Here is a 25,520-nt window from a genome sequence, read left to right as displayed (position 1 = left end):
CTTTGTTGCCAGTCCCTTAATCAGTCCTCCTCTGAACCTTTTCCAGCTTATCTGCATCTTTCTTAAATTGTGGTCCAGAACTGGACACAGTATTTCAGACGAAGCCTAAGCAGTGCTGAGTAAAGGGGAACTGGTACTTCAAGGGATTTGGAAGTGATAATTAATACAGCCTAAAATTTCATTTGCTCTTTTTGCAGCCAGATTGCATTGTTGACTCGTATTCAGCTTGTGATCTACAACAATTCTGAGATCTTTCTCGCTTGCAGTATCCCCATCTTGTAACAATGCATTTGGTTCCCTTTTCCTGGGTGCAGAACTTGGCATTTGTCCCTACTGAATTCCATTCCACTGTTTTCAGTCCAGCTCCAATCAAGATCACCTTGAATTTTCTCTCTTCCAGAATATTAGCTATCCCACCCGTTTTGTGTCATCTGCAAATCTGGTAAGCATTCCCTGCACCTGACTGGGCAGCACTGCTTCCCTAAGGCAGGGGAAGCCAACCTGGTGACTTCCAGAAGTTTTGGGCTACAGCTCCTGTATGCCTAGCTAGCATGGCCAATGAGGAGGAATTGTAGGAGCCATAGCCCAAACCATCTGGAGGGCACCAGGTTGTTTCCACCTGCCCTCAGAAGCATCACCCACACTTTCTAAATTTACTGCATTTTGGGAGGAGGAAGAAGGCATGTCTTCCAACTGAAACCCTACCCATGCTGGAATCATCTGTCTGCAGGATCTCTTCATGCTTGTAAGTGCCATTCATTATTCTTGTGGCAGAATTCTCCAGGACTCCATTAGGGTAGTGTTCTGCCTCCATTTCCATCTCACTGTCACTACACAAAGGAAAAAGAGGGAAGACATTAGAAAGAACTGAAATACACCAGAAAACACACACTTTTATTATGTATATATTTCATGCTATACTGCCAGACAGATGAAGCTAGATAGATGAAATTTTTTTGTTTACAAATTTTACAAACAAGAGTTTGTAGTTTACATTTTTTTTCAAACAAGACAATTATACAATAAAATACAGTAAAGAATTTAAGCACAGTTAAATAACAAGAATTTACAGCAAAAACACCCAAAATAAATTTAATACAGAACAGACCTGTTGAAACACTAACATGACTGCCCATATCAAGACATTAAATAATCCGAGATGCCTTAAAACAGCTTAGCACAGAGGTCTGTCTAGACCTGGTGCCAAAGGGAAGGCAAAGCTGGTGTCAGGTGGGCTCTGTGGGGAAGCATTCCATAAATGGGGGGGGGTACCATCAACAAGGCCCTTTGTCTTGTTGCCTCCAAGAAGTTGGAGTTGGCAGCAAGACACAGAAACAAAAGAAGCTTTGTTATACTGAGACCTTTGGTCCAGTATTGCCAAACAGCAATGGCATCAGATCTTCAGGGTGCCTGACAGATGCATGTCCAACCCTGCCTGGAAAGGGTGAAGGAGGAAACTGGGACCATCTGCCTCCAATGCATGAAAGGTACCACTGAGCTATGGCCCCTCCCTAAGTGAATGAGTGGGAAACTGGCAGCCTCCGTGAGGGCTGAAGCACACTGTGAATTGATCAAATTCCAGATTGATTTTCAAAATAAAACTATGTATTTAGAAAAACAAAACAAAAAATAACCATATTGACCAAAAGAAAAATTCCAAAACCCACGTAAATGTAGTACCTTCAATTAGACCAACCAGATGACCAAAAAGCCTAATGAAAGTGTTATGCTAATATAGCTTTTGGAATATTTATGCATGCTACTAAAATACTGCTTTGGGAACACAAACGTTAATTTACTTGAAGGGAATTCGGCCAGCCTGAAAAAAAAAGCTAGGCAGAAACAGCAGAGCACAGAATCCATGTCAACCACCTGTTATTACAGCTGGCTGCTACACAGACCTCCCTAGAAAGAGACTTCTATGCTACCTGGTCTCTTGGTTGCTGGTGCTGCTGTGCTGCTGGGACTTAGTGGAATCTGTCGAGTTGGATTCCGAGTAGTTCACTGATGAAGGGGATGAGGAGGAAGAGGACGACGACGACGAACTGAGTGCTGGGTATTTACTGTGGCTCTGTTTGGTTTTTATGGAGATGACTCCATTGCTGCAGCTTGGGCTGTCTGCTCCTGAAAACAGAAGGACAAGAGTAAAGACTGCATCCCTGTCATTCTCACATCATCAGGAGAGCTGGCTGAATATGCACTGGTCTCCATCATGGGCTGCTTGATCCATGCATTGGAGATCCAGTGTAGTGGGTGGGCAGAATGCTGGGCTGGGGATCTGGTGGATCCCAGTTCTAGCCCTCACTCAGACAAGCAGGTCACTGGGTGACTCCAGGCCAATGACAGACTCTCAGCCTAACCTACTTCAAACAGCTGCTGTTATGAGAACAGAAAGGAAGAAATACATGCATGTAAGCTGCCTTGAGTTTCTTAAAAAGGAAGAAAGGCAGGGTATACATGTGATGATGAGGATATTTCTGGTGCATCTATTTATTTATTTAAAACTTTTATATGCCGTCACCACATGCCTCGGCATCTCGGGGCAGCTCACAACACATACAAAAACAAAAAGATCGATTTTCTATAAAATAAACTATAAAATATTAGTTTTTAAAATAGCAATTAAATAAAAAGGTTTTAAGCTGGCACCAAAAAATATATATATATAAACTTGGCGCCAGGTGCACCTCTCCAGGAAATGCATTCCATAATCTAACATCACTTAGTGCGATATTTATCATCTTTCAATATATGATCCACAAAGGACTTCTCAGTGAAGCACACAAAGAAGATACACACCCCAGTAAGGGCCAGCAAGCAGGCACTCATCCCCCAATACATGGGCACGGACAAGAGAAAATGCCTGGAGAATGCACCTAAAGAACACTGATTTGTTAACACACTCCCACCAAGACAAGCATATGGGATAACGGATTTAAAGAACTTACCAGGAAAGGTATCTTCACAGAACATTTTCCACAGATGTAAAATATACAGTTCTTAATATGCGTTAGTTGTAGTACATGTTAGGGAACTGAGGAGACTAAGGAAAGTGTGCAGCTAGCACGGCACTGTCCATTAATTCAAAGGACTACCTAGTCATAAAAAGCACCTTCTTCTTTGTCATAAAAGATAACCTGGGAGTTTCCAAACGAATTGGCTGTCATCACTGTTGTGCTGTACCAAGGAACTGGTCAAACTCATATCAAGTGTGAGTGGAGTTGTTTATGTAACCAAAACAGCATCAGGCACAGACAAGAGGGAGCTACCAGCAGACTCAAAGAGGCCTTTGCTGCTTTACAAGCATCCTGTAATGAACATGGGTGCCAAGAAGGCAAGGCTCATTTAGGCACTACTATATGCAAGGATTTCAGTGCAATACATACAACTACAATCTGACCTGGAAGCTGCTCCTAAAATAAGAGTGTAAACGGGGAAGGGGGAGAGGGAGAGAACTTCAGGCTTCCTACAGAACTTATGTTAGAGCAAAATACATACAATCTGTTGGCAGAATGTGTGTCAAGCAGTACAAAGTTTACCATCCCCTTCACAGAGAACACAACTTAGGATCTAGGGAAGATATCCCAACTGTAGTATCCAGAATGAGAAGAGAGGATAATGTGATCTAGCACAAACCCATATAGGACCCACCTGTCAGAAAAGAAAATGCTTACCGGTGCTATGGATGTGCAAATTGTTAGAGCCATGCCTGGGACTTAGGTTGGGGGAGTCAGGATAGCTGTCATGGGATTTGGGGCTGCGGGCACTGAAACAACGTACTTCACTGTCTGTTCCATTTACCATTTCTACAAACTGCCTGCACCTGTGCACAAGGGAGCAAGGAGGGAGTTAAAAACAACGTGATTGAAAAAAACGATGCAGTGCAGTAGTTTATGTGCATTATGCTAGCACTTAAGCATTTTGTGGCAGTTACATATTGGAATAAAGAAGGATTCTTAGAAATACCCATTTAAAAAACAGTGTTCGGGGGCTGAAAGCAATACTTCCATGGCAAACAGACAACCAAAACCCAAAGGATGATGTAGGAACTGAGCATCCTATTGAAAAGCCCAAGGTAAAGCAATTGGGTACTGGCATAATGAGCTCAAACCAGGGCAAGAAACCAAGCCAGTCCAGAGCAAAATTCTTTGTTGAGCTGTCCAGGAAGGGCACTGACATGGCAGTGTTTCATTCAACACAAGTTAATACTAGGAACACCTATCTTTCTCCTGCTATTAAAAAAATTAGGAGTTCCACAGGTGAGAGTGTCAGCAGGAATGGTGACAGAACAGTTAAAATGTTATCTACATCACATGGGAAGCATTCCTTTGCCACCAGCTCTGTTTCTCATGGTAAAGCATTAGCATTGTGATGCCATCTTCAAAGGATTGGATTATTGCAATGTGCTCTACATGGGGCTGCCCTTGAAGACGGTCCAGATACTTCAGTTGGTCCAGAACAGAGGAGCCAGGCTTTTGACAGGAACTGGTAGGTATGCTCATGTAACACTGATCCTGTATCATCTGCACTGGCTACCAATTGAAGTCTGGGCCCAATTTAAGGTGTTAATGATGACATCCAATGCCCTAAACAGGTTAGGGCGTAGGTATCTGAAGGAGCATCTCCTTCCTTACATGTGTGCCTGTACCCTAAGATCCGGGTCTGAGGTGCTTCTTCGGGAGGCCTCTTTGAAGGAGATCAGAAGTGCAGCTAGCTGGAGAATGGCCTTTTCTGTGGTGGTTCCCCGACTCTGGAACCTGCTCCTTAGAGAGGAGCACTTAGTGCCAACCCTTTATTCATTTCAGTGCCAGGCTAAAACCTTTTTATTTTCCCTGTATTTTAAGACTTAATTGTGATTTTAATATTGGTTTTATTAGATTTATATTCTATTGTATGTTGCCACTTCTGCTTTGTAGTGCCATCTTGAGACTCTTGTAAAGGACAGGATAAAAATGCTTCAAACAAGAACCCAGAAATAGATATCTGACTAATAGTAAATCCCATTCATAGCTTATTTTTAAAGGAATGCTAACAGCAAAGTCTTGTATCCAGTTGCCTATCCTATCAATTCAGCAATGCAGCTAGCACCATTAAACTCACAGATGCATGGGAAGTAAAAATGTACAGTCCCAACAGAGTGGTATAGGCCAGATCACTGCTCAACAGGACCAACTAGGTTGTAAAGTGTAGATAACTTAGAAACAGTCAGGCCCCATTACAGTGCTAGTAACACATAATTAAACCTAGCCTGTATCCCCTGCATGCTTAACTTTAATAACCCAGAGGGGCAAAAATTTTCGCTATGTGAGGCTTTATTCCAACAGATTTCAAAGAACAGAATCGCCTTTTAAGCCCCCGCTAACTCTCAGGAATAGAAGGGAATGCTCCCACAGCAACAGCCTGAAGAAGGAGAAAGCCACAGTTACAAAGATCATCAGACTTTTTAGAGCGGAATGTTCAGTGAAGATTTGACACCTCCAGCTTTGCTGTGGCAGGCTGGAGTGGTACAAGGAAGGCCCCAGCTTGCCACCCGACTTGTGTCCCGCCAGATGGCACTCCTATTTTTGCTGCTCAGAACAGGTTACTAGCCAAGCTGGTGCTATAAGCCTGTTTCTGTCCTCAGCCATTCTCCGTGTTGCAGTTCATGCTCTACCGGGAGGGATCTGGACTTACTCACTTTAACATAAACAGGAGGTTAGGGTTGTGCTCTAGAAGTCCTGGGTATAGCTGCTGTGTGGCTTCAATGGCTTCCCCAACTCGTCCTGCCAAGACCAGCTTCTGTATTCCTGGAGATGAGAACAACATCACTGGGATGCAGGCAGTCCTGCATATGCTGTAATTGCTTATGTAAACAATAAAATCTTGCATTTGTCTATCTTACTACTTATCAAGGCAGGTATTTCCCCACAGTTGTTAACACATCTGGGAAGAATGGATGGAAGTGCAACAAATACAAAGCCAACTCTTAAGAGCTCTCCCCTCCTGCAAACGTCAACATCTGTCACAGGGCCCTGCCCTGGGTATGCTCAGTGGTTCAGTGCCAACTTAGCCTCAACATGGAGCCGGGGGTTTTCCTCCAAGGGCCCCCTGGAGGCTTCACCAACCCTGCCTCTTCTTTGTAGGGCAGTAAAATCTTGTTTTTTCCACTGTGCCCTCAGTGATTAGATTAAGTTATTCTTTTTATTTTGCTATTTCAGTTGCTCCAGTGTGATTGTCTGGTTATTGCTAGTATTAGGCTAATTGTTTACCTACCATTTAAAAATCATCTTATGTAAAATACCGGCATCATACGTTTCTATCTGACAGGACTCAAAGGTGGAAGACAATGATCTGCATACCTTACAATTTTAAGCTGTGTGTTAATTAGCACATGCACAAGCTGGATTGAGCAGGGATGCTGCTGCAGCACACCAGCCACTTAGGCTGTTATTTAACAGCCTAAAAACAGCCATGTTGGGCTGCTGAGTATTGTGTGTGAACCCAGAATGCTGGCTGTTTGGAAGCTGAACAACCCAGAGGTTAACCCATCATTTATCTTTGGGTTAACTGCTAGGTTATTTAGCACATAAACAGAACTTCAGGTTCACATTTCACATTTGACAACCCAGCTGGATGACTGTAGATTGCTGATTAAAAGCAGAAGCAAGGAGAGGAGACATCTTGCTCACTCCTACTCATGCACGGCAAACATTTGCTGTTACATGAGAACTGGGTCTACAAATGAGAACGCATTTCTTCAAAATGTGGTAGTGACTTATGAAAGCTCAGAGGGGCATGATGATGGAAAATATCTACTCCCCAGCCCTTAGAGCCTGCTGGTGTTTATGGTATGGCTGTTTCAACTGCTGCTCTTTGATCGCTCCATCAAGACCACAGGAGAAAATCTTGCCCCCATCCCTTATAGGCTATTTAGCAACTGGGTCAGATGGTTGTGTCCCTGTGAGGTCACAAGGGCAGATGTAGCTTCTGGTTCTGCCAGTGAGTAGGGTCCCAATGAAAGTTCTGACAACCATGGAAAATGTCCTCTTTTCCAGGCCTTAGACACTACTGGTGGTGTGACTGTTTTCCTTATTTTAGATTTATTATTAGCTATGTCAAGTCACGATGGAGGGATAGAGATGGTACTGAGGTCTATTCGGTTTCTGTCTGAACGGCTGAGAACCGGTCCTGAGTGTGTGACTCTAATCCTGGATGCCTGATTAGGAACACTACTCATGCACTAATCACCAACCGCTTAACCCTCTCTACCTTAACTGATGGAAGCGGCCTCAGATTTGGCACTGAAGACCCCCCAGGCTGCTGACCATGTGACCTTGACAATTCCTTGCCTGGGGCTGTTTAGGACTTCATGGCTGCTATGACAGTCCCAAAATGTGCTTGGCCCTACACATGGCAGGTCATGCTCTAAAACTGTTCTTTATGGCTAGACACAAAGGCTATCTGTAAGTGCAAGAAGTGTTACTAATGGACAGATCATATCCTGGTGAAGTTTGATTTAGATGGTTCATGTTTAAGACGATGGTTCATGTTTAAGATGATTCATGCCCGGAGGCTGATGAGCATCAAAGAATCCTGAGGAAGTTTCTTGCTGGTGTGGCTGGCACTTGTGACACTCTGAGTTCTCTATAAGATGCTGAAATATTCTAGGCCACGGGCATGTTAGCCCCGCAGTTTCCCACTGAGTAGAGCCCAGTCAGCTCATGGTATTCCAGGGAACTGGGACAAAAAAATGGGCGGGGGGGGGGGGGGCTGACAACCAGAAAAGAGGAAGAAATCTGAAAGTGTGTCTGAACATACTCAAATTAACGCTAACCACAGCTAACTACCTACTCTGTGCAGTGCCACATTTTCACCACCACTGTATGCTCACAGTACTACCTAGCAAAATCAAAAAATATATTCATATATTTATTTTAAAATTTGTATGCTGCCCACTAATCCAGAAGGATTCTCTCTAATGAGGCAAACTCAGTGGTTACCCAAAATACATGAATTCAAATAATACAGGACCTTCTTCAAATTGATTCCAAGGACTCATGGAACCCTTGGTAGCCGACTAAAGGTCTTTCTTAAGCACTTTGAGAAGAATTGACATTTCTGCCTGGATCTGGATGCCACTGAAGGCTGTCCAGGTCATGCCTAGGATGCTGCCTCTTGTTTGGATCCATTTTGGCTGTTGTGGTTTGAGGAGAAAGTTTGCTTCCTGGCTCAAACCTAGCCTAGCATGGCATCATATGACCTCTTGCACAGGAGCGATGACTGGATGTAGAAGACAGTATTTTGTATTATATTTTAAATATATAAATATTTCTTTTATGGGTATATTTTTGTAATCCGTGTAAAGAACTTCTTTTTGGGGCATATTAAAATATATTAAACAAATGAACTGTACTATGAAAGGTTACAATATTCTGTCTTGCATGCTGTTTAACATCTAGAAAGATCCCTGTGGGAGGTTATTCAGGGATTTGGGAGAAGGTGTGATCTATGTGCAGGTTTTCATTTGAGTTTAGTGATGTGGTAAAGACTCAGCAATGGATTACATAAGAGATGACAAACTGAAGCTCTCAGTTCAGGCAAAACTGGGGCACTGTTGTGTGGGGTAGCAAATTAGCATTCATCTCATTCTAAATGGAGTTGGAACACTCCCCAGCAAGGAACAGGCTGCAGCCCAGGAATGCTGTTTAACCTGGCATGTACTTAGGTTTATGTGCCAGCTTCAGCCTCACTTGAGCAGAAGGAGTCTGACCAGATGCTTTAGGAAATCATCAACATTAGTGTAAATGTGTTTCCCTTTGATGACTATTCAATTTGGGGCAAATTACCAGTGCTGCAAGATTGACTAAAATTAGCTGTATGGGCATAAGTGTTAAAACATGCAAATGGCTACTGCTGACTTTCCAGATATAACTGAAATTCCCGATATTTAACCTTTAAATCCTTTTTTACAATACCCTGGACCTGAGTAGTTTCAAGACTTCTTGTAAATTAGAATACTAATTAGGAGAATTTTCAGAGGACTCTCTCTGGATGTTCCAATTGATTTTGTTGAAAGAGTGGAGTATAAAAATCTAAAATTTATTCTTGTAAACCACTTGAGGAGCCATTATAGCAGAATGACAGTCCGGGAACATAGTACATAAATAACCCAGCATTTAAGATAAGATATAAAAATTCTGCATGAGGACATCAGAGGCTTGATTAAATACACTCTGTTCTAAAAAGCAAAGAGTTCAAATTCTTTGTGAAGTAAGCCCAGGGGCAATATGTAAAGCTAGTCAGAAAAAATCAAATAAGAGCACCCTTTTCTTGAGAGTGGGTTATCTGGTTTCTAACAGTTTCCAAAACTTTAGTCTGGGGGTATCAAATGATGGAGCAAACAATGAGATATTGGAGGACAGGCCACTGCAGCCATAGAAGAGTTAGCAGTGCATGGCTTTGATGTTCTGCCTTCTGACCACTTGTGTTTGGCAACTGAGTATGCAGACATTAGAATTACGCCGTGCTATAGGCAGGCAAGGTAGTCTTTGCAATCCTTTTGGAAAAGCAACAAAAGGTATAAGTATACACCTACTTTGTCTGTTCTTTATGGAGATCTGTTCTTCCTGGATTGCACTCTCCGTCACCCTGGCAAAGGCAGTCGCTGTAGCACAGTACCCATGATGCACCAGATAGGAGGAGACCATACTGGGAAACATAAAAAGGGATTGAAACAATGGGCATCACTGTCAGCAAAGATCCACAATAAATCTGAAAGAAAAATATTCCTCAGGCAAGATCATGTTAATGTGAGGCCAGTCAGGTGTAACCTAGAGTTGCCTTTTCTTCACTTTCTACTGTGAAAATAAGCTATTGTAGCCACAGTAGGTGAAGGGATTGTGACATTCGTACAAAGAGACAGTACAGGAGTCCAGTCATCAAGAGGGAAGAGTGTACAATCTCTGTTCCTTCTTTGCTGAAGTATAATTAAGGCAAAGGAACCTTGGATGAATGCTGTTGCAAATCATCATCATTATTGGCATCTCTGCACAGAAGGGTCCAAAAAGATATTGTATTAAGAGAACAGCAAGTGATGTTGGGCCAACTTATTGATAAACAGGGGTGCTTCCAGATGGATTGTTCCTAGCAGTATTAATAAAATAGCATTGTGTAGCTATTCTGTCTTTTCTTCAACTGAATTTTTTTTTTGTGGAAAGAAAAAAGATGGAAGAAGCAGTGAGCAAACATGGGAGGCTTGAAACTGGAAGACAATGGTCCTGAACCCAACTCTTACCAGGCTAAATGCATGATAAAAGACTCCTCTAGAAGCGTCAGTTATCAACCACTGAAATACACTGCCTGCTTTATTGAGACCTTTTGCTGTTCTACAGGTCTAACTAATCCTTCTGAAAACCAGACAGAATATTGTGTTAATCATAGTGTTATCAACCACCCTGAAACATTTTAAGGGCAGTTCAAAAAACTTTGAATGTATAAATAAATCTCAAGATAACAGAGTATAGAAGGGGGATAAGTATTAAAACAGGTTGCTTGTTCATTCTGTCAAGCTTCATTTATAATCTATATTCTAGCTTTTCTTCTATGGGAAGCAGAAATGATAAAATTTTCATCACTACTACCATTCTGCTCAGGAACTACATATGCATAATGCCTTGCTTTCCCTTCTTTGCTTCTGGGACACAGACAGATAAAAGTTACTGGTCTCCGGATTTTATCTTCCCTTCACATCTGGATCCCACACAGTTGCGAGTGATCTGTCTCCAGAGGGGCTGACATGTAATCAAGTCAGGCAGGTTCCTAAAAGTGGCACATCATTTAGAGATCACTACTGAAGGCAAGGTCAGTGTGGCTGCAGAGCTCTGAGCTCCACCAAACAGGCGTGGGGCAAGCTGCCAGCTCACTTCTTCCTCATTTGCGTTAAGGGATCTCTCTGACAACACATTGCTCATCAGGCACAGAGGAGACCAACAGAAAGGAAGAGGGGTTAGAAATGTTCTTTCATCACAGACCATGCTATAGCAACTGTTGGTTTAAATTGACCATTAAGTTCAAAGAAATCACAACTCCCACTCACTTCTGCAGCATGGCTTGCCATTCACCTAGCCGGTCACCTATGGGAAACCTCTTAATGGTGCCCTGAATCTTTGCTCGCCACTCCCTCATATAATCTTCAATGTCGAACACAAAAGGCTGCTGCCCAAAGTTGGCATCCACTATCTCTCCGGGTGTTTGGAGCCCCACAGTGGGATACAGATTAGCCTGCCAAAGGAAGAAACCTAAGTTAAAACCCTGGGCTTTACAGAAGAAAGTAAAAACATACATTTCTTTCTAATCTTCTTAGAGAAAGCTTGAATGAAGTTTCTTGGACAGACAGATGTGATGGATACTGCTCAGAAAGCACATCATAGAAAACAATTTGTAAAGAACTAATGCTAGGTACAAACAACAAGTTTGATATAGAAATCAGATTTTTATTGGAGCTTTTGTGAATTTCAACAGTAGTTTAGAAGTGAAAGAGAACAATTCAACACACAGGCAATGTAAATTGTTGTCCATGGGGCTCTTCATTCTTCCTAGAAACAGGCAGCAGCAATGCAACAGATCATGATATAAGCTGCACTCTCCCCAAAGACAGTCACAGAGGGCATTCTAATTATTTGTTGAGGCTGAATGGAATGTTCTCCATTTATTCCAATGGTTCCAAAACTACTCCTTACCTTTATGCTATTTTAAACCTGTGGGAAATATATTTTGTAAATACACCCTGGCACTTCACTAGAAAAGAAACAAGCACTGCATTGGATAGGACTTTAAGAGCACCCCAGTTAGAAGAAAGAGAAAGCTACTTAGAAAGAAAAGCTGCTATTGAGAAATGGAAAAGTGTTGCTTCCAGCATCTAGAAGCAGGCAAAATTTTCTAGTCCAACCCAAATGGAAATCCATAGTAACAGGTAAGTTTTTAAATAAATTTTAGGAATCAAATGCCCATCCATAAGCAGAGGAAAAACACAGCAGCACCTATAAGGAAGTAGCCTTGCTTACTATCATATGGCTGATGGCCACTGTAAACCAAAATATCTGGAGGCACCCATGCTGGAGAAGGCTAGCCTGAAATATATCTGGGCAACAAGAGAAGACCTCAAATTCTTTAGTACATATTAGCTCATCCATATTTTCTGCTCCTTCCAAGATGCCATGCCACTCAGTAAATATTAGTATTTTTCACAGGTTGTATCTCTAGCCTATTATTTCTAATCATTTACAGTAGGCAGTCGAGAATCATGTCCATATTTCCCTGCAGCATTGCCAGTCTTCAGCCAGGAAGTCTTTTGGTGTTGCTTTGTTTTTGCCGATGAACAGTTCCTAAAGGCATTTATTTTCGCATTTTCTTTCTCAAACCTACTACTCCAATAGTGTACACCCAGAAACCTTCCTGACTCCAAAGGCCACTTTTAGACACCCAATGTTATAGTATTTCTATTTCCTTGGGACTGATGAGAAAAACCCTGGAATGCTTCAACTACTGGAATGAGGACAACACAACTCAGTGCTAAGATCAGAAGCACACAGTTATTTGTCATCTGTATTAGGGTTAAACTATGATTAAATAACCCCTGAAATCTAGTGATTTTGCTGGAAATATGTCATTGGCACGTGCTCTCCTTTTTTTCCTGAAAAACATTTCCAGTCTGGAAATGCATTATTTTTCATATGCCAGTGCACGGAGGACACTGAGTTTATGTTGAATAGAGGTGGCCCTGCACAGTCTATCCAGACCTGTATAACCAGTGATGGACTGGGTGATCAAGGGTGAGGGAATGGGCATCCGTTTTAGGACAGAAATCTATGAAGTACCTCTGATAGGGTCAGTCCACCAGCTGTTCACAGGATAGTTGCAATCCAAAGCTTTTCCTAACACTAGTCAGAGAAGAAGATATTTTGTCTGCCTCCTTCACTGCTGATTTTGAACTCAAGTGATGTTACAAAAACAGAACGCAGTAGAAAAGAAATTCACTGCCATCTGCAATACACACTTAAGAACAGGTGTGAAAAACGGAAGCGCCAAAGGATTGGAAGGTCTTACTTTTTGGGAGTGACTGAGACCTGGCTATCTTAAAGAGAACTGTACAGGCAAAATCTGAAGAATGAAAAGAATAAGATTGCTTAACAATCATTCGAGCAAGAGAATGACTGAAAGGAGAAAGCTTTTGTATTAGAGAGGATAAACTTGGTGTTCAAAAGACTTGAGATCAAAGACTCTTCCTGAATCAAACAGTTAAGAGAAGACTTTTGAAGTGGCACCCATTGTGTAGGTAGATGCATGCTAAATCAAATTTAATGTAGACAAGGATGCCACAGACCTGCACTGCATAAAGCTCTTGCCAATATGAGGGAAGCATGAAGAGGATCATCATTCAGAACCATGCACTGATTTGACTTCCATTTCCCTGAAGAGATCAAAATGCTTTAGCCCTGGAACATGTGGAAGATACATGAACTAATCAACTTCCTCATCTAGAAGATGGAGCATTCAATTATTTTATCCAGGGGCTGGCCAGAGGGAAGAATAGAAAAGATCAGCATGCCTAGTACACAGGCAAGTTGAGTACCACTTTCTAGCTGTGCTGCAATCCATGGAAGCAAATCAGAGAGAAAACTAGCTAGGGCAGAAACTTGCTAGAGAACAGAGAAGTACTTTAAAAAATTACTAGAATCAATTATATAATAATGCTTTTATACGAAGAGAGGCCTGCTTATTCACTATTCCTTGGACCAACCCTCTCCAAAAGAGCAAATGCTAAATATAAACCATCTAATCAAGAGATAAGAGGTTTGAATGTTACAGCAGATGGAGCAGAGAAATAACCAGATTGATAATACCAATGAAAACCTCATCTCCTGAGACTTCAAAATAATCATGGTATCAACTGCTAGAAAATTGTTCTCTGGTATATCCTGGGTAACTGCCTTATATTATATTACAGTTCTTAATTCTTCCCTCATATATGTTCCAGGGAGACAGAATAAGGAGGAATCTTTATTTCATATCACAAACACACATCCCCACCCACCCCATTTATAGTTAAAAGCAGAAGGCCTCAAGACTTTGGCAACATTCTTGACCTGGCAAAGTAGACAGCAATTCAGATATAGCTGAGATTTGAAGACCAAAGCACATAGAAAGTTTTCTCCCTTGGTTATTAAATGGATTTAACCAAAGCTAAGCAAGAACAGGACTTGCATTATACATTATTGCATTAAATGTATACATTTGCTTTCTCTCTCAAGATACTTTAAAACATTAAAAGTAGATTTGTTATGCTATCTTCTATTTGGCATTTCAGCACCTGCATATGGTCAATATGCATCAATGGTTTTGGCCTCTCATCTTTTCATAGAATTTATAAAATGTCTCAGACTTGAAAAGTGCATGCTGGTATATGTTTCTGCTTTTCCCTATGTTACAGCCATGAGTGGTTAGCAAAATCATCCCACCTCCTACTCATATGTATTTTTAAAAGAGAAAACAGTGTACAGAAACCTACCAATAATGACAACCCAAAGTGTGGGTTAAGAATGGGTTTAGTTAGGAGCAAAACCAATCAGAAGGAAGGGGAAGGCAGAGCCCTACCTTCTCTGCACCAGAACAAAACAAGGAAACAATCCAAGTTAGCTTGCTGCCAGTGCAGGACCAGGAAAAACTCTTGGTCTGGGATTATGCCATTTTGGCAGCTACTCTGGCAGACAAGCACAGATTCCCCACAGACAAGCAGGGAAAGGCTTCCAGGAGATCATGCTCCTGCACTAACCACCATTTTAAAATGCAAACAATTCCTTATTACATAGAACTGATTAGGGGCAACCAGTCAGAAGGAAACCCTTTTTCCCCAGGATTGCTGCAAAGCTTGAGTTTCCTCCCACCTACTCAAGTTTCAGAGCAAAAGAAGCGGATTCAGGGTTATCCTCGTTTTACTTAAGTGTGTATAGTTTCAATTCAGATCAAAACTGTGGTGTTTTGGGAAGGGGGTAACCCCCCCATTTTCATCACAACATTCCATGCATGCTTGTGTTGAAGGAAGAAAAGCCTCCATAGGAGTCCCCTATGCAGCAGCATTTAGTCCTGCTGCTCTAAATATATGTCCCAAAAGACCATTCCTTGTGCTTGCATTGCAGGCATTAAAAAAGAAAGAGATTTAGTGTAGTGAAGCTTCTCGAGCATTTTAAAAGATCAATTTAGCATCCTAGGGCTACAGGGCTTTTTAAAAAAGTAATTTAGGATGCTGGTGATTGCTCCACTTCACCTCTATTGACCCTTTGGCTCTATCTCTTATAACGTGCTTTCTGCACCTCCAGGTTCATTGGTCACCAGCTACCACTGGATTGAGTATGGGCTGAATACTGGGTTATTGTTATGTATGAACCCTGCATTATGCTTTGGGTTTTAAGCACAAGCAACTCAAGAAGAGAACCCACTGTTTGTTTGGTTGTGAACTCTAAGTTGTTTGTGATTAGCATCCAATAAAACCATAGTGCAGGGTTCACACATAACTACTAATAATTTAAACAACCGCCTATAATTCCATAGTAACACATACTCTAGATTGTTATGTGCTAACTTCTGTCACAATATTCCCATCCAAACCAAGACATGTAACTTTGCAATCCACACTGGAATCAAGTACAAAATACCAGAGAACAGCCAATGCTCAGAGAGATAGCCATTCAAAATGCTACCAAAAGGGGTCAAGCAGTCTTGCATATTTGTTCACACTGAAAAGGAGAACATGACTTGATTCAGCAGAACCATTAAGGTCAGTTGCTGGATTTGCACTTCTACCAATGGGCCCAAAAGACAACAAACTGTCTGGATTGTAGATGTCGTTTGTAGAATGGAACATTTCAGAAACCAGGAATTCCTCTTTGTTTCCCTAGCAGGCTTGCACAGCTTAACAATTCACTAACTTATGCTATTTTTAGGTTACTCAAGGCTGCCAAGTCAAACATAAGAGTCATGTTTTATTTTAGGCAGAGGTCTTGTTTTGTATTGTTTCTTTTAAAGAAACAAGCAAAGCTAATAAAAATGGCTAAAGATATTCCAATACTTTTAATTTAGTTTCCTGGTAAATGCCAGGAAAAGCCTGCTAATTTCTAGCACTCTTTCTTAAACTAGTTTCTCTGAGAAACTTGCCAGACCTGCCTGCAATGCACTCAAGCTGCCTAATACTAACTATTTTCAGATGACATGGCAAAGAGAAGACATTAATGCATCCCAGTCACTTTCCCACTCCCTTCAATTTGCATCTTTTGTTAAAACACTGAAAATAGTTGTACTTACAGGGAGATCTGTAAAGGCTATACCTGTGGGGGGAAAAATATTAGAATTAAGACAATGGATTTTTCCCCATTTGCCTTATAAAACATACTACACTTTATCAACAAATTCCAGATTAAGCCTAGCAGAAGCAATGTGTGTGTGTGTGAAGCAGGATTGCGATGCATGCTTATCTCCTGTGAACTTCTGCCTCTTGGGAATCTTCACAAAGAGATCCTATGCATGCTTAATCAGCAATAAATCTTAGAGCATTTCATATATCTTACTACAGAGTAATTGCTGGAAACTGCCCACAGTGCCTTGGCTATTGAAGGGAGAAGTAATAAAATAAATAATATGTAGGGATTGCAGCCAATGTTCCTCAAAACTATAGTTCAACATAGAGCTGAACTAGAAAGTCACAAAGAGAAAGTATAATTCATTATGCAAATACATTGATTATTAGGACAAGTTAAGTTGCCAATATAGTCTCAGATACAGGCCCACAACTGATTCTGAATATAACATTAGAGGGCAGGACACGTTCCAGTGGGGTAAAGCTCAAAGAATCAGACTACAGGTTGGATGTCAGGAAGTACTTCCTGACAGTTAGAACCCCTAGGATACCGAATGAACTTCCAGGGGAGGTGGTTGAGGCTCCATCAGTGAGTGAGGGTGTTCAAGGAATGACTGGACAACCACACATTGGGCACTACATGAGCTGAGCCAGGTGGAGCTGGGGATCAGACTAGATGGCCCAGGAGACCCCCTTCTCACTCACCTTTTCCTATGTTTCTATAACAGGGCCCCAGTGAGAGCTGCTTTGGAGTAAAAGGATTTTGTTCCAAAAGAATATACACACCAAGGATCTGAACTAGGACATTTCCTGCACAGGAAATCTTATGAGATTAAGGAAAATGTTAACTTTGATGAAATTCTGTTAATGGCAATAGAACTCTTTCAAAGCTTCAAGATACTATAGAAAAAGCCAAAGGAAATTAAGTGGAGGTAAGGGGAGAAATAAATGCATTCCTACAGATGCCTGCTGTAGCACAGACATGCAGAATGAGTTGCTGTCTTTTCATGGGGCTGAATCGTGGTCTACACATGCAGCAAAATAAGCAAAAGTGCTGAAGTGGTAGAATGCACTGCAATAGAGAGCAAACTGGTAAATGGCACATCAACTGGGGCAGAACCTTTTCTCCCTGTTTTCTATTCTGTGCAGAGAAGCAACCTTCCCAGCTGGCAGCCCCCTCCCACCTGCAGTAGAAAATGGTTCTGTCCATTCTGCCTCCTCAACACTATTCTACTTCACTCTCCTGCATAAACAGAATGCATTTTTCTAGTGTCTCCTATGAGAAAAAAGCACACACAATGTACAGGTATACGTATATTTTATGCCTCTCCAAAAAAATCAGATTATTTGGATTTGTTTATTTTAATCTGGATGTCAGCATGTCAGAATCAAGGAATGGAGTGGCAGGTGATATTGTGGCATATGTAACTCAAGGCATGGGAAATAAACATTTCTGGCAATACAAGTAATGGCCTACTTACTCTGATTCTAAGCTACCTAAGGTGGATGCAATCTTTTAATGAGAAAGGAAGCCGAAGTAGCTGCAAATGCACTTGAGCATATATATATCACGCTATCCAGATCTTTCCCTTTCCAGCCTCACCCACCGCCTTCACAGGCAAAATTGAGATTTTAAGTTCCATGGGGCAGGGACTTACCTTGTTTTGCTGTGCAAAATGTCATGAATATGGATGGTGCTTTATACATCCACTGATGTAGGACATTCATACAACCTCACATATTAATGTAGAGATCCATTATCTAAAGACAAATGTGTCAATCTGGAACACTGTGATATATGTAGGAATGCATGAAGAATTCATCTGGGGGCGGAACTCAGATTAGCTCCCCAGAGGCTGGTCCACTTTTGCAGCAGCCCTGAATCCAAATTCCTGGCAAGCATTCACCGGATGCCTGCCATGGACCAAGCCCCGCGTACTGCCAAAGCAGTGTCAGCCACCTGAAGCTACCCAACCGCTTGCTACAAGGGGTGTGGAAGAGGGATGCTGCAAGCAGTTGCACAGGGCTTGTCAGGAATGAAGCCTTGTGTGATCGCTGCATGAGCGGCACCCCTCTTGCATGCCACATGCAGAAGCCCTTGTACTGTTGCACCTGACACAAAAGAAGATTGCCAGTTCCACACTCTTTGCTCCGTGAACAATCGCAGACTTCTGCTCAGCTTGGCCCAGAGGAAGTCTGCAAATGCCAGAGAATTCCACTACCAGACGTGCACAGAGCTACCTTATGCCCTCTACAACTTCCCCCATTTAAAGAAAACCTGCAGCAAAAGACATCATATCCAGGTAAGATCAGAAATACGATGAGCGTTACAGAAACTGACAAAACTCAGAGAGAACACTGCATTTCTGCTGTCTGTGGTGCAACACCCTATCACTGGAATTTTGTCAGACACACAGCTGACCTATCTGCACTGGCCCAAGAATACATCTGAGAAATCGACATTACCAGAAAGGATAGCTCATCCTATTTCTCCCTTCCAGCCAGAACAAGTCACTGTGCATTTAATCTAACTGGAGTTTGCACGAGAGGCTGCCCATCCCTGGTGACACAGTTGTTCTACAGGCATTTAGAACACTGTCACCCAATAGGAGCATCTCAGGACAGATTGCTTCCAGTTTTAGCCAAGTGCAGCAGCTTTAACACGTACAGGGCAGCGAAGCTCCATGCTGGAGAGGGCAACAAGCACTATATAGGGAGGGATGTGGTATTAAAAACATGACTGCTAATGGAATTGCAACGTAACATTTGTTCAAATAAGTAATTTGGATGCTTCAAAAGAACACATATTCTTTTAGAAATAGGCTTGACCTCTATATAGCCTTTGCCTTCCAAAGGGGGAAAAAGTTAAAAGAGAGAGAGATAAATCTTCCCTTCAGCAAAGCTATCTGTGAGAGCAAAACTGAAAGGTCTGGTAACAGGACAGCTGAGCATAAGAACAGCTGTGCTTGATCTGACCAAGGTCCACCTAATCCAGCTTTCTGTTCAAACAATGGCCAACAGCCCCTTCTAGTCTACATTTCCTAGCAACCTCCTCTGATAGCATATAGTCATCAGGACTAGTAACCACTGATAGCCTTCTGCTCCAGAATCTTATCTGATCCCCTTTTAAAGTTATCCAAATTGGTGAAAATCACTAGATTTTGTGGATAAAGAAAAGACATAACATTTTAAAAGTTCAGTTATTCACAAACCATCTCTGAGGAGGCAACTCCTATAACGTTTTACAGTGAGTTCAAGAATCCATGGAATGAAAATTGATTGGATGCCTCCCCACTTCTCTATCTTATATGCTTACATCAAAGAAATTTACTCCAACAAAGAACTGCATTGTATGGAGGCTGACAACCTGCTTCATTGTATGCACAGAAAGTGTAGGGCCCTAAACTCTTGCTTTAGATAAAAAATAATAAAAAATGGGAGTGTGCCTTTACAGTTCTACGCTTCCAGAAAAAAATGAAGTGGACTTGGCTCTGCAGCTGACAGCTATATCTAATGCAAGTTTTTTGATCTAAATGACCAAAGTTCTTGCCAGATGAGGCAAAGATATCATGGAAAACAAACAAGATTAAAGTAGATGCTGAAATATACAAGTTATTCACACCTGTTAGAATTTGCAAAAATAATTCCAAATTAGCCCTCTGCCTAGCAGTTTTCCAGGTTAGAGCTTGAACTAAGAGATACTTTAAAGTTTCTCCATTTGGAATTCAGGAACGATGCAGAGTTGGGCCAAAGGTCTGTTTGCTTACCTAAGCTGTGCCCATTCTTTGTGTAGAAGCAGGTATTGTTGATGAGGTTCACACAGCAACCAATCACATCACCAGTAGTGAAGGTGGGTCCATAGGGTTGCCCTGTCCCTGAAGAGCAGAAGGAGTGCCCATCATCACCATGGTAGCCATAGGAATGCTTATCCCAACCTGGATTGAACAACATCAGAAGGCAAGTTTAAAAGATAGCTAAGCTGACAACTGGAACAAACAAGATTATGCGATGCAAAAAAGAAAATGTGAGCTGCACCACAGTAGCGAGATGGGGCTATATACCCTCACACAAAGCAAAATACAGATATAATTCATATTTCTTTGAATATTATTGGAGTAAGGAGGCTTTGTGAAATACAGACTGATGATTTCCCTATACCAGATTTGAACAAGCTCTTGAGGAAGCAAGCCAAAAAAATCAAACAAAAATCAAAGCTAACTTCAGTTATTTCTTCCAGAAATTATTGCATTAAATACATGCTTGTGAAACTTAATAATTTAAATATAATTCTTATTTAATATATGTATTTGATAAGGATTACAAATCAATGTAAAATCAAAGTATCATATTTGGGATTACTGTTCTTTATAAAGCACTACAACTAAAGCAACATATCTGGCTTCTGCAATAACCTCTAGTGTTAATTCCTATGCAGGGTGGGGAGACCTGGATCCTTTACTTGTGCACTTGTCCTTTCAACTCAAAATCTATTGATTATTTTTTAAAAATTGGAAATAATTCCTATCCCCTTAATATTACCTGCTTCATCAACAATGTAGTTATTGTTAAATAAGAATATTCCAAATGTTTGGCTTGTTTTCATTCCCAGCCCCATAATCTTATCAATGGCCAAATTTAAAGAGAATATGTGGGAGGATCAAGCTGAAGTATCACAAAACTGCTTTCTATACAGAGCATGAAGTCACATATACAAGGGAAAGGTTTTTACATATTTTATTGCCCTAAACACTTTGGGGCACATATATTAAGGAACACAATTGGGGCACCAGTGCCTCAATTTGCATGTTACAGTGTATGTGTGTATTTTAAAAAGCTGGATTACTTTGAATGAATCAAAAGACATTTCTGCTTAGTTTTTCCTGCCAGTGGAAGCACCTAAACCCAAGGGCCCTGGATTCTTATTCTACCTTGTTGAAAAAGGAGACACACCAGATTTCTGCGTTCAGATGCTCCACTAAATGAGCTAGGGATGGTACTTTCCTGGGTTGTTTAGCTGCTCCTGCTGGCAGGAGAAGCCAGGTTGGAGCAATCAAGCTGTGTAAACAAGCTGGCTCATTCATGGTAATTTAGGGTTTTTGTTTTAAGCAGAGTTCCTGTGTCATGCATACCAGGCCAGGAGCTATGCAAAAGTAAACAACCATCCTTGCTATAAACAGTGGAGCACATATATTAAGGAACTGAATAATTTTAACTGTCCTGATATGTTTTGGTTTAGCATTCTCTATAAAAAGATGACAAAATGCCATTGTTTATTGTAGAAACCAAATGAATTACATTACATGGAAAGAAAGAAGATTGTTTTAGGTTCGAGGGATAAGCTATTATGTAAAGCATGCAGAAACTAGGTAGCTAATTCTTGGCCCATCAGGCTATGTAACACTCAGTAGCAGAAATCCAGTTTTGGTAAGCAGATTGACTGATAACTATTAGCTGAAATTACACATACTGGAAAGATTCTATACTTATGCAACCAGGCTATCAGTTCTATGAGAATCACCAATTTTCAGATTCCTTCCAACCAAACTGAGGCAAATCTTCCCCAGACTGGAAGAAAATGTTGATTTAAGAATCAGAAATCCCTACTGAAGTAAAAAGGTAGTGAAAGCTGTAGCATTATTCAGAAATCAGGGTCTTGGAATTTATTCTTTCTATTTAGCCATCAGCTTGTTTTGGGATATAAACAACATAAATGCTTCTTACTGTGAATTTATATTTCCTCCACAAATACACAATGGATTTTCCCCATTCTTTGTGGGACATCTGACTTGTTCTGATATCCACTTCCAAGTGATTTCTCTTTTCCTCTTCCCCCTTAGGGTTATTAGCACTGCACATCTCCCTCCCCTATATTCTCTTGAGACCCTTTTCTCCCCTTTAGCTAAGAATTCTAAGTAACAGAGAAGAGCAGGAGTGCATGCTGTGCCTGCAAGATAAGAGCATCCTGACAGCACCAGAAAACGTCCTCAAGTGACCCTGCATTAGGCAAGAATGTCCCAGTCTACGCAGAAGAAAAGGTAGCCCAGGAGCTCACAGCAGCTCTGTCTACACGCTCCAAGGCTCTTCTTTGAACCACTGAGGTTTGCTGAAGAAAAGCATATATTCAATTTATTGAATATTGTATAATATTCATTCTAGGTTTTTTCCTATCCTGTTTACTGCCATTGTTTTAACTCAGGGTTGGTATTTAAAAAAATAGTCAAGATCCTATAGAACTGAGATATTCAGTACAATACAGGGAGATGGTACAGTCTTCTTAAAGTTAGCAAGACAATTGAATTTCGAGGACAAAGAGTAAAATAGTGTACAATTCACTATGCTATATTCTGTGACAATTCTTAGCAAGCATCTTGAACAGAACACAAATTGTATGCGTGTAAGAATATTTTTACTGGGGCAGGCTTATTTTACGAACATGACAATTGTTATATACGTTTGACTATCAAAACAAGAACTCATTCAAGAACTCATCAGAGATTGCACTTAAGTTCTGCCTTCCATGAAAGAAATGGACCTTACGTGAGAGGAAAAGCTCCATTCATGGAAGGTCCCTTCACTCAGTTTACTGGGGGGGGGGGGGGGGATCCACAATGCACAGCTCACTCTATTCAAGAAGTTCTCCTGGCTCTGAATAGCATTTTCAGAGGGTTGCAGCAGCTGCCATGAGAAGGAGGGGCTGAAGAAGTCCATTTCCGTTACCATAGCTAATTTAGCATTGGTTTGGACCCTTAAGTGTTATTTTGGATGCAGCTTTTCAGGACAAGAAACAATATGTGAAGAAAAGGAAAAACATCCCTGAGATACAAGCAAGTGATACTTTTAGCAGCCTATTTAATCTGCTTTCTGTTTTGAGGAGTTTACCACATTATCCTATAATAATTCAAGTCACACAGAGAAAAAAGGAGATGCTAAGTTAACAACTGAGCTTTGTAGCAGCCTTTTATAAGCTAATACTTTCAGCTGTTTTAACCTGTTTCCATCATGTGAATTCCTATCTGCACCATTAAAAAAGGCATCCTGCTTTCTTCTGCCCTATTCTCAGAGGACCCATATTACTCTGATCTGAACAATACGCTTAGACATTCTGCACACATGAGTGACAGAGGCCACTAGGCTATTTAAGCAAAGATTTACCCACTTCTGAGGCTGTGTTATTTCTTTAGATCAGCTTGCCTAATATAACTAGCCCCAAATATAAGAAGTGGGACAGAAAGTCCTGCCATTTGCAAGTGGTACAGCAGAGAGAAAACTTGTTCAAACAAAAGAAAAGAAACGAATTGCTTTGGAAAAGTTTGCAGACACTGCCATTTCAAGACGCAGCTTTAGGGCAAAACACTGAGTGTAGATCACTCCATGATGTGAAAATACCAAATATATATACTCCTGCTGTTCATCATATTAGGGTGGAGATCGAGGGCACTGAGAAAACTCTACAGATTGTGTGGGTCAACAAGCAGGGTTAACTGTTCCAGTGCTACTCACAGAGATGCTTGTGTTTACTGACATGGAAAGAATAATCAGTGAGAGGTGTCAATTTAGCACATATAAAAGCAAACAGAGCAGCCTTCTTACAAAGCCATCCTTAACCAATGAACTACTTGTTGTTCTGTGTTGTCAAGTCTTCTACAACCTACACAGACCCTGTGACTGAATGCCCTCCAAAATGTCCTGTCACTGCTCAGCTCTTCCAAGTCCAAGGCTGTGGCTTTCTTTATGGGCTCAATCCATGTCATAGCTGGTCTTCCATTTTCCTTCTGCCTTCCCTAGCATAATTGTCTTCTCCAATGAGTCTTGTCTTCTCATGATGTGTTTGAAATATGAAAGCCTCAGTTTTTTTTCATTTTTGCTTGCAGGGCAAGTTCTGACTTGATTTGATCTATAACTCACTTATTCATCTTTCTGTCAGTCTAGGCTAGATGAACTATTATCCCCACAAAAGTCAGTAAACCCTTTACACCTTTAACATATCAAGAATCAAACTTCCAGCAGCTAATAAACCATTTTTAAGGATCCTGACAGGACTGGAGAAGTAGGCTACTTTGGTCATGGCTGCAGAAGGGAAAATATGAAGGTTCTCGCTGAAAAACCTGAACTCATGGTTTGTCCCTAAAATGCTTCCCAGCCTGAGCATAAATAAAGGGGTGAGGCAAAGAGAGCAAAACTGAATGTTGCTGGTGTTAAATCCACTTGGTTAGCACTCTTTAGTTCTAAGTGTTATGCCAGCAACCTAGAGCAGTTTTGAAAGTGGCACGATTTTGTCAGGCAGATGGATGAAGTGCAAAATAGAATCTGAAATACATGTTGCTACATACCAGATACAGTGACAAGAGTGGAATGTAGCACTTCATGCTGAGTGTTCACTGTTCAGCACAAGACAGGTAAAAGGCCAGGATATCGAGCTGGAGCGCACATGTAATTCCCCCAGACCCACCCACTAGGGATAAAATGAAGGATGCAAACTGTTAGATTGCATGCTATCCCCCCCCATCCCTCTTCAGGAAGAATTCTACCCCATCTTCTTCCTACAGGCTTAACCACAGCTCTCACATTAACCAAGGTTTGTGAATTAGCGTCAAATGCATGTTGCAGGTTCTGGTTTGAAAGGAATGTTACGTGGGGGCAAGGTAGCAGATAATCCTATAGCCCCATGGTTAAGAGATTGAGAAACTGAGTTTCCATACAGCTATGACTTACAGCAAAACTGAGCCTGATATTAGTCCTCTTCAAATGTGTACAATAGCTATAGTGTTAGCATACTACAAGATCTCTGCTCCCCCTCCTTCCCTCTGTGTGTGTGTGTGTGTGTGTGAGAGAGAGAGAGAGAGCGCGAGAGCGCGCTGACTGAAATGACAAGCCAACTGCAAGTTGTCTCTGGTGCCTTCAGCACTATCTGATTCCAGCTGCCTACCAAGAACCAAACCAGGAATGGAGCACCTGCACCTCACCACAAAGGAGAAGAGTCTTCCATGAAAACTCCTTTTCTGCTACTGGGGAGAAGGCCTCTTTGTTTTAACAGAAGTGTCTTGTAGTCACAAAACTAACTTTTGTGAGCTTCCAGCAGATTTATGTTCCACCACATGCTGCAGACATTTTCTTCCTCTCTCACTCTTTTAAC

General features: G+C 41.3%; 1 protein-coding gene across 5 annotated transcripts in view; it reads right to left on the bottom strand.

Moving 5' to 3' along the window:
* RANBP10 (RAN binding protein 10) overlaps positions 1 to 25,520 on the bottom strand; it is a 51,114-nt gene that overhangs the window by 8,228 nt on the left and 17,366 nt on the right. For all 5 annotated transcript variants that reach the window (XM_044419825.1, XM_044419828.1, XM_044419827.1 and 2 more), the window contains 8 exons: positions 20,155 to 20,322; positions 16,336 to 16,358; positions 11,075 to 11,259; positions 9,575 to 9,687; positions 5,678 to 5,786; positions 3,675 to 3,823; positions 1,929 to 2,124; positions 706 to 830 (listed from right to left, as the gene is read on the bottom strand). In XM_044419825.1, coding sequence (XP_044275760.1) covers positions 706 to 830; positions 1,929 to 2,124; positions 3,675 to 3,823; positions 5,678 to 5,786; positions 9,575 to 9,687; positions 11,075 to 11,259; positions 16,336 to 16,358; positions 20,155 to 20,322 — 1,068 coding nt within the window. The remainder of the gene's footprint in view (positions 1 to 705; positions 831 to 1,928; positions 2,125 to 3,674; positions 3,824 to 5,677; positions 5,787 to 9,574; positions 9,688 to 11,074; positions 11,260 to 16,335; positions 16,359 to 20,154; positions 20,323 to 25,520) is intronic.

The sequence above is a fragment of the Varanus komodoensis genome, unplaced genomic scaffold, assembly GCF_004798865.1.
Source record: "Varanus komodoensis strain SLA01 unplaced genomic scaffold, ASM479886v1 scaffold109, whole genome shotgun sequence".
Classification (NCBI taxonomy): Eukaryota; Metazoa; Chordata; class Lepidosauria; order Squamata; family Varanidae; genus Varanus; species Varanus komodoensis.
The sequence above is the reverse complement of the archived record's forward strand: the minus strand, read 5'-3'. Positions and strand labels throughout refer to the sequence as shown.